The 16387-nt window shown below is 39.4% G+C and overlaps 1 protein-coding gene across 1 annotated transcript in view; it reads left to right on the top strand.

Annotated features, from left to right (window-relative positions):
• The first annotated feature begins 13555 nt into the window (after positions 1 to 13555).
• Positions 13556 to 16387, top strand: part of LOC110500789 (uncharacterized) — a 42162-nt gene continuing 39330 nt past the window's right edge. Inside the window, exon 1 of the mRNA XM_090214918.1 lies at positions 13556 to 13756. Coding sequence (XP_090071044.1) covers positions 13753 to 13756 — 4 coding nt within the window. The 5' untranslated portion in view covers positions 13556 to 13752. The remainder of the gene's footprint in view (positions 13757 to 16387) is intronic.

Raw genomic sequence — 16387 nt, forward strand, 5'->3', positions numbered from 1 at the left:
TTTTGTACAAAGTGTGGAAAACAACACAGAAAACAACCCTATCTCCAGTTACAAATGACATGTCTAAAGCTGCAACAATTCAGACATTAAGGATTATGCTTGCCACCCCAAAAAAATCTACCTCAGCCCCTGTGACAAATCCAAGGCCTACTACAATTCCATCAGCTGACGCTCCTGTTTTTCCAAGTACAACTAAAACTCATCGAGAGCCCATTCAAAGTTTCATCCTCTGTGGCAGAAACACCATTGACTGCAACCCCTATTACCTCTTTGACAAAAATCTCTGTTTTGCCAAAAATGGGGGAGGCATTAAGCTAACATATGAACATTCAGAGTCTTGTCCCGAAGCCATACCTGTGTTGTCTAGGCTGTGTGCTTAGGGTCGTTGTCCTGTTGGAAGGTAAACCATCCCCCAAATCTGAGGTCCTGAGCGCTCTGCAGCAGATTTTCATCAAGGATCTTTCTGTACTTTTCTATATTAATCTTTCCCTTGATTCTGACTAGTCTCCACTGAAGGCCACTGAAAATCATCCCCACAGAATGATGCTGCCATCACCATGCTTCACCGTAGGGATGGTATTTGCCAGGTGATGAGCGGTGCCTGGTTTCCTCCAGACGTGATGCTTGGCATTCAGGCCCTTTCCAAAACAGACTGCAACTATTTGTTAATTAAGGGTTTCAGTGACTTCCTTAGCTGTGGTTGCTGATGCATATATGGTTGAATGATCAGCATACATGGACACACATGCTTTGTTTAATGCCAGTGGCAGGTCGTTGGTAAAACTAGGAAAGAGTAGAGGGCCTAGAGAGCTGCCCTGCGGTACACCACACTTTACATGTTTGACATCAGAGAAGCTTCCATTAAAGAAAACCCTTTCAGTTCCATTAGATGAATAGCTCTGAATGCACGACAGGGCAGAGGTTGAAAAGCCAAAACACATACACTATTTTTGTTGTCTAAGTTTGGGGTCACTTAGAAATGTCCTTGTTTTCCATGAAAACATACATGAAATTATTTGCAAAATGAATAGGATATATATTCAAGACGTTGACAAGGTTATAAATAATTGTGTCCTTCAATCTTTGCTTTCGTCAAAGAATCCTCAATTTGCAGCAATTACATTCTGGCAGACCTTTGGCATTCTAGTTGTACATTTTTTGAGGTAATCTGAAGAGATTTCACGCCATGCTTCCTGAAGCACCTCCCACAAGTTGGATAGGCTTGATGGGCACTTCTTACGGTCAAACTGCTCCCACAACAGCTCCATTATAGACAGAATAACAGCTAACTGCTTCTTCCCTAAATAGTTGTACAAGCATTTCGCTACACTCGCATTAACATCTGCTAACCATGTGTATGTGACACATGTTTTTTGATTTGATTTAGTTATTGCATAGTTTGGAGCTGTGCTTCGGTCATTGTCCTGTTGTAGGAGGAAATAGACTCCAATTAAGCTCTGTCCACAGGGTATTTATTGCGTTGCATATTGGAGTGACAGACTTCCTTCTTCAAGATCCCTTTAATCCTGTACAATCTCCCATTTTACCACCAACAAAGCACCCCCAGACCATCACATTGCCTCCACCATACTTGACAGATGGTGTCAAGCACTCCTCCAGCATCTTTTCATTTTTTCTACGTCTCACGGATGTTCTTCTTTGTGATCCGAACACCTCAAACTTAGATTAGTCTGTCATTAACACTTTTTTCAATCTTCCTCTGTCCAGTATCTGTGTTCTTTTGCCCATCTTAATATTTTATTTTTATGGACCAGTCTGAGATATGGCTTTTTCTATGCAACTCTACCGAGAAGGCCAGCATCCCGGAGTCGACCTCTTCACTGTTCACGTTGAGACTGGTGTTTTGCGGGTACTATTTAATGAAGCTACCAGTTGAGGACTTGTGAGGCATCTGTTTCTCAAACTAGACACTCTAATGTACTTGTCCTCTTGCTCAGTTGTGCACCGGGGCCTACCACTTTCTAATCTGGTAAGATTGCGCTGTTCTGTGAAGGGAGTAGTACACAGCGTTGTATGAGATCAACAGCTTCTTGGCAATTTCTCGCATGGAATAGCTTTCATTTCTCAGAACAAGAATAGACTGACGAGTTTCAGAAAACAGTTATTTGTTTCTGGACATTTTGAGCCTGTAATCGAACCCACAAATGCTGACGCTCCAGATACTCAACTAGTCTAAAGAAGGCCAGTTTAATTGATTCTTTAATCAGGACAAAAGTTTGTAGCAGTGCTAACATCATTGAAAAAGGTTTTGTAATGATCAATTAGCCTTTAAAAAAAATTATAAACTTGGGATTAGCTAACACAGCGTGCCATTGGAACACAGGAGTGATGGTTGCTGATAATGGGCCTCTGTACTCCTATGTAGATATTCCATAAAAAATCTACCATTTCCAGCTACAATAGTCATTTACAACATTAACAATGTCAACACTGTATTTCTGAAAAACTTGATGTGATTTTTATGGATTTAAAAAAAATGTTCTTTCTGAAACAAAGACATTTCTAAGTGACCCCAAACTTTTGAACGGTAGTGTGCGTTTTTCTTCACTAGATTTCTTCCTAGGTTACTGCCTTTTTAGGGAGTTTTTCCAAGCCACCTACGTGCGTCTACATCTGCTGCATATGGTTCTAACAGCAGACCTATAAGCTTGCTGCCAGCTCTTAGCAAACTGTTGGTGGTCAGCAGTATCAAAAGGCTGCACTGAAATCTAACAATACGGCTCCCACAATCTTCTTATTATCAATTTCTTTCAACCAATCATCAGTCATTTGTGTCAGTGCAGTACATGTTGAGTGCCCTTCTCTATAAGCATGCTGAAAGTCTGTTGGTAATTTGTTTACAGAGAAATAGCATTGCATTTGGTCAAACACAATTTTTTACAACAGTTTGCTATAACCCCACCCACTTTGCCAAAGCACAGCCCCCACACCACTAGAGGGATATGCGCAAACCACCAATTTACTACCCTGAGACAAGGCATTGTTTGTCTCCACGAAGATCTCCACCACTGCACGAACCCAAGGGGGCGCCAACCCGGACAGTGTGATCACATGAGTGACTCAACTCACTCAAGTGACTCACCCCTCCTAGGGACGATGTGGAAGAGGACTAGTAAGCCAGTGACTCAGGTAAGAGGCTGAGAATCCCAATGGCAGGAGGGAACCGAACAGGCAGAGAAAGCAAGGGTGATTTCATTGCTTCAGTGCCTTTCCGTTCACCTTCGTACCCCTGGGCCATACTACACTCAATCATAGAACCTACTGAAGTGATGAGTCTTTAATAAAGACTTAAAGGTCTACGTCTCTCACATGGATAGGCAGATCATTCCATAACAATTTAGCTCCATAGGAGAAAGCCCTGCCTCTAGCTGTTTGCTTTGAAATTCTAGGGACAGTAAGGAGGATCGCGTCTTGTGGCCGTAGTGTACATGTAGGTATGTACGGCAGGACCAGAATTAAGAGATAGGTAGGAGCAAGGCCATGTATGGCTTTGTAGGTTAGCAGTAAAACCTTGAAATCAGCCCTAGCCTTAACAAGAAGCTAGTGTAGAGAGGCTAGCACTGGAGTAATATGATCAAATATTTGGGTTATTTTCAAGATTCTACCAGCTGTGTTTAGCACTAACTGAAGTTAATTAGTGCTTTATCAGGGTAGCCGGAAAGTAGAGCATTGCAGTAATCTAGAAGTGACAAAAGCATGGATTAGCTTTTCTGCATAATTTTTGGACAGAAAATTTCAGATTTCTGCAATGTTACGAAGATGGAAAAAAGCTGTCCTTGATATGTTCGCAAAAAGAGAGATCAGGATCCAGAGTAACGCTATAGTTATTTGTGACTACTGTACAACCATCAAGGTGAATTGTCCAACAGAGAATCTCTTTATTTCTTGAGACCTAGAACTAGCATCTCTGTTTTGTCCGAGTTTAAAAGTAAAACATTTGCCTCCTTCCTTATGTCTGAAACACAGGCTTCCAGGGAGTGCAATTTTGGTGATTCACCATGTTTCACTGAAAGGTACAGCTGTGTATCGTCCACATAGCAGTGAAAGTTAACATTATGTTTCCGGATGACATCACCAAGAGGTAAATATATATATATATGTAGTGAAAACAATAGTGGTCCTAAAACGGAACCGTGAGGAGCACCGAAACGTACAATTGATTTGTCAGAGGACAAACCATCCACAGAGGCGAACTAACATCTTTCCTACAGATAAGATCTAAACCAGGCCAGAACATGTCTGTGTAGACAAATTAGGATTTCCAATCTCTCCAAAAGAATGGGGTGATCGATGCAGTCAATAGCACCACTAAAGTCTACGAATACAAGGACAGATGCAGAGCCTTGGTCTGATGCTTTTAAAAGGTAATTTTCCACCTTCATGAGTGCAGTCTCAGTGCTATGATGGGGTCGAAAATCAGACTGAAGCGTTTCGTATACATTGTTTGTCTTCAGGAAGGCTGTGAGTTGCTGCGCAACAGCTTTTTCTAAACCTTTTGAGAGGAATGGGAGATTTGATATTGGCCACTCGTTTTTTAACATTTTCTGGTGTTAAGGTTTGGCTAAAGGTTAAAGAGAGGCTTTATTACTGCTACTTTTAGTGAGTTTGGTACACATCTGCTAGATAAGGAGCCATCTATTATGCTCAACAGAATAGGGCCAAGAACAGGAAGCAGCTCTTCCAGTAGTTTAGTTGCAGCATGAAGGGTTAGAGTGAATCTGTCAAACAAAAGACTCATTTAAATACAACAACAATCTCAGGAATGTCAACCAACAGACTACCCTAAGTACAGGAACATTCTCAGTTGTGACAACCAACATACCATATTAACTACAACAACATTCTCAGTAAGTGTTTCAGAAACGTTTTACTTCTTACTTTTTACATGTGGTTGTTTATATACCTTTGTCGATTGCACTAACTGAAGTCGCTCTGGATATAAGCATCTATTAAATGACACATATAAATGTAACTGTTGCAAGCATGCTGGGTATTATTCTAACTTTTAAAAAATGATTCAGCGCTGCAGACTATTATATCTTCAACAACATTAGGACCAATGGCAACCATTTCACCATTCCAACCAATATCAGCTTCCTTCATTTTCAAAACTACACTGCAACCAACAGCATTTTCTCTATGCCAACAACATCCTACATATTCCACAACATCATCACAAACTACAACCATTGTGAAATCAACAACTTCAGCCTCTCAGCCAGAATTAGTAGACAAATTAGTAAACAAACTGTGGCCACACATCATTTCTCAGGCTCCCAAATCCCCCAAATCCTCCCCAGCTGCACCACTTTACAACCAACATCAAACTTGGTTCAGAAGACCCAGAAGGCCCATTTTACCCAGATGAAACACACACCCAAACTGTCTGTTAAGCCCATTTACTTTGCTTTATCCAACTGTTGTATGTACTAGGTTCAGACCCCAGTTATTCGTGCGTAAATGGAACTTCATATCCTTTTTGCGCACTTTTCTCTGTATGCGTATTCTGACCATGAACTGAAGCATAGGGAAATGGCTCGTGCCAACAAGGAACTTGTTGTGGAGTAGGTGTGTCTACTGATACACTGTATTCTGACCTTGATTTAATTCCCTAATAATTATACCACCTTTATGCGCGAGGAAATAATCTCAAGAGAACCTGTCTGTTCCAAAGCGAAAAAGCATCTACTTAATATGTTCTGATAGAAATAACAGCACACTCTGTGTACTGTAATTTATAGATTGATAATGGCTATTGATAAGAGTTATGTCAATTAGTCATCCGTTTGGAGAAAGGGGATTGTAAATATACATAGCAATTGGTTTAGAAGATATCTCCTTATGATGCCAGGAGACGAATGTGAAACCGGTCATATGGAAGCAAACTGAAAATGAAATCAACATGGCATGTATTGCGGCCGTTTTCCACAGTGAATTAGGCTATAAATAGTCGTGCTGTTATTCAGAATTTTAATTGTATGCCCTCGTAATTTGCAGGGACGAAATCTGGAGAGCCACACTATACGTTTTTTTGTGAGACCGAATCTGCCGAGTTTATTTATGTGCTTTAGAATGTTTTATTTATATGTCTGGGCTTTTCTCCTGATTATTTTACAATTTGTATCATGTTACATATCAATCACTATCGGTATCCACCATCAGAAAATACCCACTTATATTTATGACTGTCATTTTACTCTTTGTAGCCTAAATTTTTCATCAATCCCATTCTGTTTTCCTTTCTCTCCTCTGGCACTTCTGTCTAGTAGTTCCTGAGGGTCGCTAAACATCAGTGGATTATATTAGGCTAATGTTGTGCGATAATTTGGGACATGTAGCCTATTTGAATCATTATGGAACGCAGACCACACCTAGCGGTTTAAACGTGGATCCTGGCGCACAGTTCAGGACGAGTGTACCGTTGTCATACAGTTCCATGATTAGTGAGGATTAGGGTAGATTTATAGGATTATTGTTGTGTGTGGGTGCAAGCTACACTATACAGTGTGTGCTATTTGTGTGTGTTTTGCACTCATGTTCACAGGTTAGCCATGCTTTCAAGATAAGGTATCCAACAACATTCCTCAATCGCACATAAAATACATGCAGGTGAGTCCTCGAAGTTAATTGCCTAACACTTTCTGATGATCTCTACAATTTCACTCGCTGTATTTCTCTACGGAGGAATGGCTCCGTGGTTGTGGATGAATCCCTTACTTACAGTACATTAATTAAGGAACCAGACAGTGGGTCTAAGCAGCACCACGGACATTAGAGATTTGACAGATAAAATGAAAACAGGGAACATTATTCCAACCAGCATAATTGCATGTATGTGCAGACTGAATCATTAAAACAATAGAGCATGGTATAAACCAAGACTTGTTCTGTGTGGCTGACTTGCTAGAGCGTGGTGCTTGCAATGCCATGGATCATGGTTTCCATCCATACATTTTTTTAATGTATTTATGCATGACTAGTGATGTTGCTGTGACCAAATTACCGCCACACCCAAGTCATGAAGGCAGTCAAATTCCACCTGAATATTTATTTGTAATTAGTCTTCTCCAAGTTCTGATGCTGCTGATGGTTATTAGTAGCGTACCAAAATTGCAAAGTGCCTCGTACCCCGCACTCTATCGTCCCTCTAATCACTCTGACATCAATGCAAATACAATTGAAAATTGAATCAAACACTTCACGAGAGCCCATGAGCTCACGTTGCGCAACATTTCTGTAGGCTATGCAATTGTGCGAGAAAACAGAGTGATGGCCTCTATTAAAAAAAGAAGAGGTGGATCCCATCAGCTTTCTATAGGCTTACTATATTAATTTCTCAACTTTTCTAATAGTAAGCACATTGCTTATCTTTACAACAGAAGTATAGCCTACCTGGCTGGCTTGAAAATGAACCCCAAGAAAAGCATCCTCCGTTGGCTATTGATGTGTATAGTATCATTATACTGTATATATATTGTTGACCTTTAATTAACTAGGCAAGAACAAATTCTTATTCACAATGACTGCCTACCTCATCCAAACCCAGACGACGCTGGGCCAATTGTGCGCCACCCAATCACGGTCGGATGTAATACAGCCTGGAATCAAACCAGGGACTGTAGTGATGTCTCTTGCACTGAGATGGAGTGCCTTAGACCGCTGCGCCACTCAGTCTATATTTTCCCCTGGCCATGTTTCGAGACAGGTGCATGATAATGGCCCATTCTAAATCAAAACAAATTTCACACATATAGTTGAAGTCGGAAGTTTACATACACTTAGGTTGGAGTCATTAAATCTTATTTTTCAACCACTCCACAAATGTCTTGTTAACAAACTATAGTTTTGGCAAGTCAGTTAGGACATTTACTTTGTGCATGACACAAGTCATTTTTACCAACAATTGTTTACAGACAGATAATTTCACTTACAATTCAGTGTATAACAATTCTAGTCGGTCAGAAGTTTACATACACTGAGTTGTATGTGCCTTTAAACTGATTGGAAAATTCCAGAAAATTCTGATAGGCTAATTTAACTAATTTGAGTCAATTGGAGGTGTACCTGTGGATGTATTTCAAGGCCTACCTTCAAACTCAGTGCCTCTTTGCTTGACATCATGGGCAAATCAAAAGAAATCAGCCAAGACTTCAGAAAAATAATTGTAGACCTCCACAAGTCTGGTTCATCCTTGGGAGCAATTTCCAAATGCCTGAAGATACCACATTCATCTGTACAAACAATAGTACGCAAGTATAAACACCATGGGACCACATAGCTGTCATACCGCTCAGGAAGGAGAAACTTTCTGTCTCCTAGAGATGAATGTACTTTGGTGCGAAAAAGTGAAAATCAATCCCAGAACAACAGCAAAGGACCCTGTGAAGACGCAGGAGGAAACAGGTACAAAAGTATCTATATCCACAGTAAAATGAGTCATATATCGACATAACCTGAAATGCCGCTCAACAAGGAAGAAGCCACTGGTCCAAAACCGCCATAAAAAAAAGACAGACTAAGGTTTGCAACTGCACATGGGGACAAATATCGTACTTTTTAGGGAAATGTCCTCTGGTCTCATGAAACAATTATTTTGGGGGGGCCATTATGACCATTATGAACACTTTCCCAACCGTGAAGTGGCAGCATCATGTTGTGGGTGTGCTTGGCAGCAGGAGGGACTGGTGCACTTCACAATATAGATGGCATCATCAGGGATGAAAATTATGTGGATATATTGAAGCAACATCTCAAGACATCAGTCAGGAAGTTAAAGCTTGGTCGCAAATGTGTCTTACAAATGGACAATGACCCCAAGCATACTTCCAAAGTTGTGGCAAAATGGATTAAGGACAACAATGTCAAGGTATTGGAGTGGCCATCACAAAGCCCTGACCTCAATCCTATAGAACATTGTGGGAAGAACTGAAGAAGTGTGTGCGAGCAAGGAGGCCTACAAACCTGACTCAGTTACACCAGCTCTGTCAGGAGGAATGGGACAAAATTCCCCCAACTTATTGTGGGAAGGTTGTGGAAGGCTACCCAATACGTTTGACGCAAGGTAAACAATTTAAATGCAATGATACCAAATACTAATTGAGTGTATGTAAACTTCTGACCCACTGGGAATGTGATGAAAGAAATAAAAGCTGAAATAAATAATTCTCTCTACTATTATTCTGACATTTCACGTTCTTAAAATAAAGTGGTGATCCTAACTGACCTACTATTTTTTACTTGGATTAATTGTCAGGATTTGTGAAAAACTGAGTTTAAATCTATTTGGCTAAGGTGTATGTAAACTTCCGACTTCAACTGTATATAATTTACTATATGTAAAGACAAGATTAACTCAAGAATAGTCTGATGGGTGACAATATTAGCCTATCACATTTGATTTTTATTTTATCACTTGTAAATGATGTCCAGCGTAAGGCAAGACACAAAGCCTTTTTCGAATCATAGTCGCACACCTCATGTAGCCTACCCATTGGCCTATTGGTTTTGATAAGGTTTGTATCACAACTAAAGTGTCCAAATAAATTCTTAAAATGAAGCGCATTGATCCGCTTTACAAGAGGTGTAGAGCCTAACTGGCATGCATAAGCAGCGAGAGAGTGTCATGTTGGGGGAAAATAATTTTCACCATAAAAATGCACCTTTATAATAAAAGCATTACGTGCATAATCGCATTTGGGGTCACTTTTGATAATGGTGTATTCCCGTAAATGACTCATTTGCGCTTTTAGCCTACTGCCTGTGTGTGCATAGCTGTGTTTATAGTGTAAAGAAATACCCTAATTTTTTATCACATTTTAAACTAAACGTTCTGATCTGTTGCGTCCGCCTCTTTAAGTAAATCAATATTTTTATGCTTGTGGTTGTATTCATTTGGGATCTATCGCATCCCACACCTGTCCTAGACTATGTTTGGAATATGTATTTATTTAGGTCAACTTTTGTACTATGGGGGATAATAGATTGAGATAGTGCTTTTGCTGTTCGTTAGGCCTACTCATCCTGATTTTCTTCCATCAGGGATTACAAACCCAAAATACTACAGCAGAGGACATGGATGGAGTTCACACGGATCCCCTCAATGTGACAAAGAAACCTTGGATGATGTCATTCATTTTTTTGGAGAAGGAACACGATTAGAAGAGTCTACAGTACACCAGTTTGATACGAGATCCTATACCCAGAATATTACCCATTGACTCATCAGAGCAGAACTCTGCATTACCCATTGACTCATCAGAGCAGAACTCTGCATTACCCATTGACTCATCATAGAAGTACTCTGAAGTACCCGTTGACTCATCAGAGCAGTACTCTGCAGTACCCGTTGACTCATCAGAGCAGTACTCTGCAGTAACCTTTGACTCATCTGAGCAGTACTCTGCATTACCCATTGACTCATCAGAGCAGTACTCTGAAGTACCCGTTGACTCATCTGAGCAGTACTCTGCAGTACCCATTGACTCATCTGAGCAGTACTCTGCAGTACCCATTGACTCATCAGAGCAGTACTCTGCAGTACCCATTGACTCATCTGCACGTGAGTCTGGAAGACTGTACTCTTGTGTGTAACATGGTGGAAGTTGAAAATATGCCTTTATGTGTGACAACTGCATGTTTTCTGTGAATTTATATAAATCACAAGGCTTTTTTGATTTTCCTGTGGTGCGGGAAAACTCTCAGCGACAACAGAGTGATGAAAGAAAGATACAACTTCTGTAGGTACAATGACACCTTGTTATTGAATGCAGGAGGAGAGAATTATAATAACATCAGCATGACTTCCTCCTGCATTTATGTATGAGTGAGAACAAGGTGGCATTGTACATAGTGCCATGAAAAATAATCTTTCTGAATTTCTCAATTTATGCCAATTTTTGATAAAGGGAACCTGAGTTTAAAAATAACAAAACAAAATCTATAGTCATTTTATTTATTTAACTTACAAAAAATAGGCAACGCCCAATTCCCCCTGTGTGAAAAGGTCATTGTCAACTTACGCTCAATAACTGGGTGTGCCACTTTTAGCAGCAATGACTGCAAACAAATGTTTCCCGTAGTTGTTTTTCAGTCTCTCACGTCACTGTGGAGACATTTTGGACTCATGCAGAACTACTTAAAATCAGTGACTTTGGTGGGTTTTGTTAAGCAAGAAGTTTTCGTTTTAAGTCCTGTCACAACATTTTCAGTTGGGATTAGGTCTGGACTTTGTCTAGACTTTTTTTTATATTTTAGAATATAATACATTTAATTAATTATTAATCATTAATCATTAACATAATTATTGCGACAAACAGGCATATGAAATGCCAATATCATTATACCACTGACAATGTGGTGATGAATTTGTAAAAACTGAACACACTACACAGTTTGTATTTTATTTATATATATTTTAATCTGTATTTAACTAGGCAAGTCAGTTAGAAACACATTCTTATTTACAATGACGGCCTAGGAACAGTGGGGTTAACTGCCTTGTTCAAGGGAAGAACGACAGATTTTTTTACCTTGTCAGCTCAGGGATTTGATCTTGCAACCTTTCGGTTACTCATCCAACGCTCTAACCACCAGGCTACCTGCCCGCCAGAATAGCAATTTATGAACAGCAATGATGAGCAATTTATTGTTACATTCTATCACAAATTAGCCGATTTTTCAGATCTATATGTCTGTGTCCGATAATTGGTTTGGTCATTGTTAAATTCAAGGAATACTGTAGAGTTATAAAATGAAGGATTGTTGCCAACTAATCGCCTACGTTTGTAATGTTTAGTGGATTAATGTCTATTGTAATATAATATTCATGCCTGGATTCTAGGACATCTGATTTTATACTCAAATTACACAATAAAAGTGCAAACTAACTGTGGCAAAACTAGTACTCAAATTACACAATAAAAGTGCAAACTAACTGTGGCAAAACTAGTACTCAAATTACACAATAAAAGTGCAAACTAACTGTGGCAAAACTAGTACTCAAATTACACAATAAAAGTGCAAACTAACTGTGGCAAAACTAGTACTCAAATGACACAATAAAAGTGCAAACTAACTGTGGCAAAACTAGTACTCAAATTACACAATAAAAGTGCAAACTAACTGTGGCAAAACTAGTACTCAAATTACACAATAAGTGCAAACTAACTGTGGCAAAACTAGTACTCAAATTACACAATAAGTGCAAACTAACTGTGGCAAAACTAGTACTCAAATTACACAATAAGTGCAAACTAACTGTGGCAAAACTAGTACTCAAATTACACAATAAAAGTGCAAACTAACTGTGGCAAAACTAGTACTCAAATTACACAATAAAAGTGCAAACTAACTGTGGCAAAACTAGTACTCAAATTACACAATAAAAGTGCAAACTAACTGTGGCAAAACTAGTACTCAAATTACACAATAAAAGTGCAAACTAACTGTGGCAAAACTAGTACTCAAATTACACAATAAAAGTGCAAACTAACTGTGGCAAAACTAGTACTCAAATTACACAATAAAAGTGCAAACTAACTGTGGCAAAACTAGTACTCAAATTACACAATAAAAGTGCAAACTAACTGTGGCAAAACTAGTACTCAAATTACACAATAAAAGTGCAAACTAACTGTGGCAAAACTAGTACTCAAATTACACAATAAAAGTGCAAACTAACTGTGGCAAAACTAGTACTCAAATTACACAATAAAAGTGCAAACTAACTGTGGCAAAACTAGTACTCAAATTACACAATAAAAGTGCAAACTAACTGTGGCAAAACTAGTACTCAAATTACACAATAAAAGTGCAAACTAACTGTGGCAAAACTAGTACTCAAATTACACAATAAAAGTGCAAACTAACTGTGGCAAAACTAGTACTCAAATTACACAATAAAAGTGCAAACTAACTGTGGCAAAACTAGTACTCAAATTACACAATAAAAGTGCAAACTAACTGTGGCAAAACTAGTACTCAAATTACACAATAAAAGTGCAAACTAACTGTGGCAAAACTAGTACTCAAATTACACAATAAAAGTGCAAACTAACTGTGGCAAAACTAGTACTCAAATTACACAATAAAAGTGCAAACTAACTGTGGCAAAACTAGTACTCAAATTACACAATAAAAGTGCAAACTAACTGTGGCAAAACTAGTACTCAAATTACACAATAAAAGTGCAAACTAACTGTGGCAAAACTAGTACTCAAATTACACAATAAAAGTGCAAACTAACTGTGGCAAAACTAGTACTCAAATTACACAATAAAAGTGCAAACTAACTGTGGCAAAACTAGTACTTCTGATGTGTTACATTTTTTTATTGTATATTATGATTGGCACCCCTAATGTAATAATATGCTTTCTGTTTTGTTTCTGTTTAGCCTAATGACCGGCACACGGAAGTAGAGAACAGGTCTTGGCAGTTAAAAGGAATTCATTAACAATACATCGTAGACATGAGACAGGGAACAGATTGGTCACCACTACAGGAGCTCATATCACGTCATACCACATTACCTTATATAAGTGCCCACAGTCAAGATTAAGTCATCTAAGGGTGCACCGCGGATTCTAAGACAAACTACTCTTGAACTTCTGAATATTGCACTATAGATACTGGATACATATAACTTGGTGTAGCTCTAGTCATATATTTATTACGAAATTATGATATCAACCATTAAGACATTTTAAAATGAACAGAATTTAAATTTCACAATAATGGGTAAGTATTTGAATATGCTTTATAATAATTTTTAGTATTTTCAACAAAAGAAAAATCTGTAAACTCACTTTTAAATACATTTTCTGTCAACGATATAGAAAAGGGTCCTTAGGCTATGCATCATTTCAGTACAATGCCGTTGAAATGATGCATGAAGTCATTTCATAGAATATCTCAGAAACCTTATTTTATTTTAAGGCCAACCACCATAGGCTGAATTTTATTTTCATCTACTTATCAGTGATCTACAGTGTGCTACCGTTTTGGGGACATATGCTCCTACATATGCTGCTGTGCTACCTGAAACTATTATTTTGGGAGCACCGGTGCCCCTAGAAGAAGAAAAAAATCACTCAGATAATAAATGTTGTAATGATTTCTTCGCTGTCCTTCAGCCTCAGTAGTAGGCAAACATGTTGTGGCACAGAAAGTTCGGAAAATGGAGATGAGCTTCAAAAGTAACTAGGATTCATATAGATCCAATGTAGGATATATCTCAATTTAAAAAAAAAAAAAATATTCTGGTGCTCCTAAACCAGCAATCTGCAGATGCTACGCAAAATATAAGGTTGTTTTTCTAATGTTTGTAAAGTAAATGTCAACAAACACTGTATGGCAAGCGGTACCGGAGATCCAAGTCTAGGTCCAAAAGTCTCCTTTTACCCCCAAGCCATAAGACTGCTGAACAATTCATCAAATGGCCACCCTACTCTCTGTTTAATGTCTATGCACGGTCACTTTACCCCTACCTACATGTAGAAATTATCTCGACTAACTTGTACCCCCGCATATTGACTTGGTACCGAAACCCCCCTGTATCTATCCTCATTATTGTTATTTTATTGTTACTACTTTATGACTTTTTTTTTTTTACTTTAGTTTATTTCGTAAATATTTTCTTAAATCCATTTTCTTAAAACTGCCTTGTTAGTTAAGGGCTTGTAAGGAAGCGTTTCATGGTAAGGTCTACCTGCACCTGTTGTATTCGGTGCATGTGACAAATAACATTTGATTTGATTCAAACTATAATGTTGATATCATGGCTGATCAGACTTCCCATCCATAGCCCTGTTTATGAATTGGAGTGTGGGTATATTTCTCCAGCCCCATCCTTCAACCTTTTACCAGATTGGCGCTTAAAATACCTCACATACTTTTCACTGTCTTCCTTAATATAGAATAAAACAATATAAAAACTCAATAGCATTGAAAATGTTCTTCAATGTTCCACCACTAGCCAATTTAAAAATGTTCGCTTTCTCTTTACAGATTCCCTGAACATCAACTTGTTCTTCCTTAATATGTCCCTATATTTTTCAACTTAGGAACACATGTGCTTATACATTTTGGTACTTTAATACAATGAGTGCGTTCAAAAAGAAACGTAAAAATGTTAAAACACCTGATATTAAAGGTATATTGTCTTTAATTTATCATACTACCATCCAGTGGTGGTTCTAACTTGTATGGTTCCCTGGGCGAACCCCCCCCCCAATTCAGTGCCACCCCCCCCCCCAATTCAGTGCCACCCCCCCCCCAATTCAGTGCCACCCCCCCCCCAATTCAGTGCCACCCCCCCCAATTCAGTGCCACCCCCCCCAATTCAGTGCCACCCCCCCAATTCAGTGCCACCCCCCCCCAATTCAGTGCCACCCCCCCCCCCCAATTCAGTGCCACCCCCCCCAATTCAGTGCCACCCCCCCCCAATTCAGTGCCACCCCCCCCCAATTCAGTGCCACCCCCCCCCCCCAATTCAGTGCCACCCCCCCCCCCAATTCAGTGCCACCCCCCCCCCCCAATTCAGTGCCACCACCCCCCCCCCAAATTAAGTGCCACCCCCCCCCCCCCCAATTCAGTGCCACCCCCCCCCAATTCAGTGCCACCCCCCCCCAATTCAGTGCCACCCCCCCCCCCCCCCCAATTCAGTGCCACACCCCCCCCCCCCCAATTCAGTGCCACCCCCCCCCAAAAAAGCACCTGTCACAGTCGTGTGTATAGGTGGCAGGGAAGTCAGGTGCAGGAGAATCAACACTTGGTGGAAGGGAGTATTTTAATAACTTAAAAATCATAACTCCAAAACCATGAGATACAATGAAACAAAGTGGGTACGAGGAACCGTCGCGCACCTAATACAAAACAAGAATTCTGAACATAAAACAATCTCTGACAAAGACATGAGGGGAAACAGAGGGTTAAATACACAACATGTAATGAATGGGATTGAAACCAGGTGTGTTGGAAGACCAGACAAAACCAATGGAAAATGAAAAATGGATCAATGATGGCTAGGAGACCGGTGACGTCGAACGCCGAGCACCGCCCGAACAACGAGAGGCAACGACTTGTCGTGACAGCACCATTCTGCACTAACTGTAGTTTTTATTCAGACATTTGGAACAACACAAATTAATAATCATAACATTTAAAACTATATAAATATAAAAAATATATACAAAGATAAGACAAAAATAATTAACAAAGACAAACAGAAACAAATTTGTGTTGATTTGGCACTCGAGCATCAATACATTACCCATTCCCCAACACTGTCATCTAAGAGCCAAGACTACATTACCCATCCCCCAACACTGTCAACCTAGAGGCAAGACTACATTACCCATCCCCCAACAC

This window comes from Oncorhynchus mykiss, chromosome 21, assembly GCF_057628025.1.
Source record: "Oncorhynchus mykiss isolate SJ-2025 chromosome 21, ASM5762802v1, whole genome shotgun sequence".
NCBI lineage: Eukaryota > Metazoa > Chordata > Actinopteri > Salmoniformes > Salmonidae > Oncorhynchus > Oncorhynchus mykiss.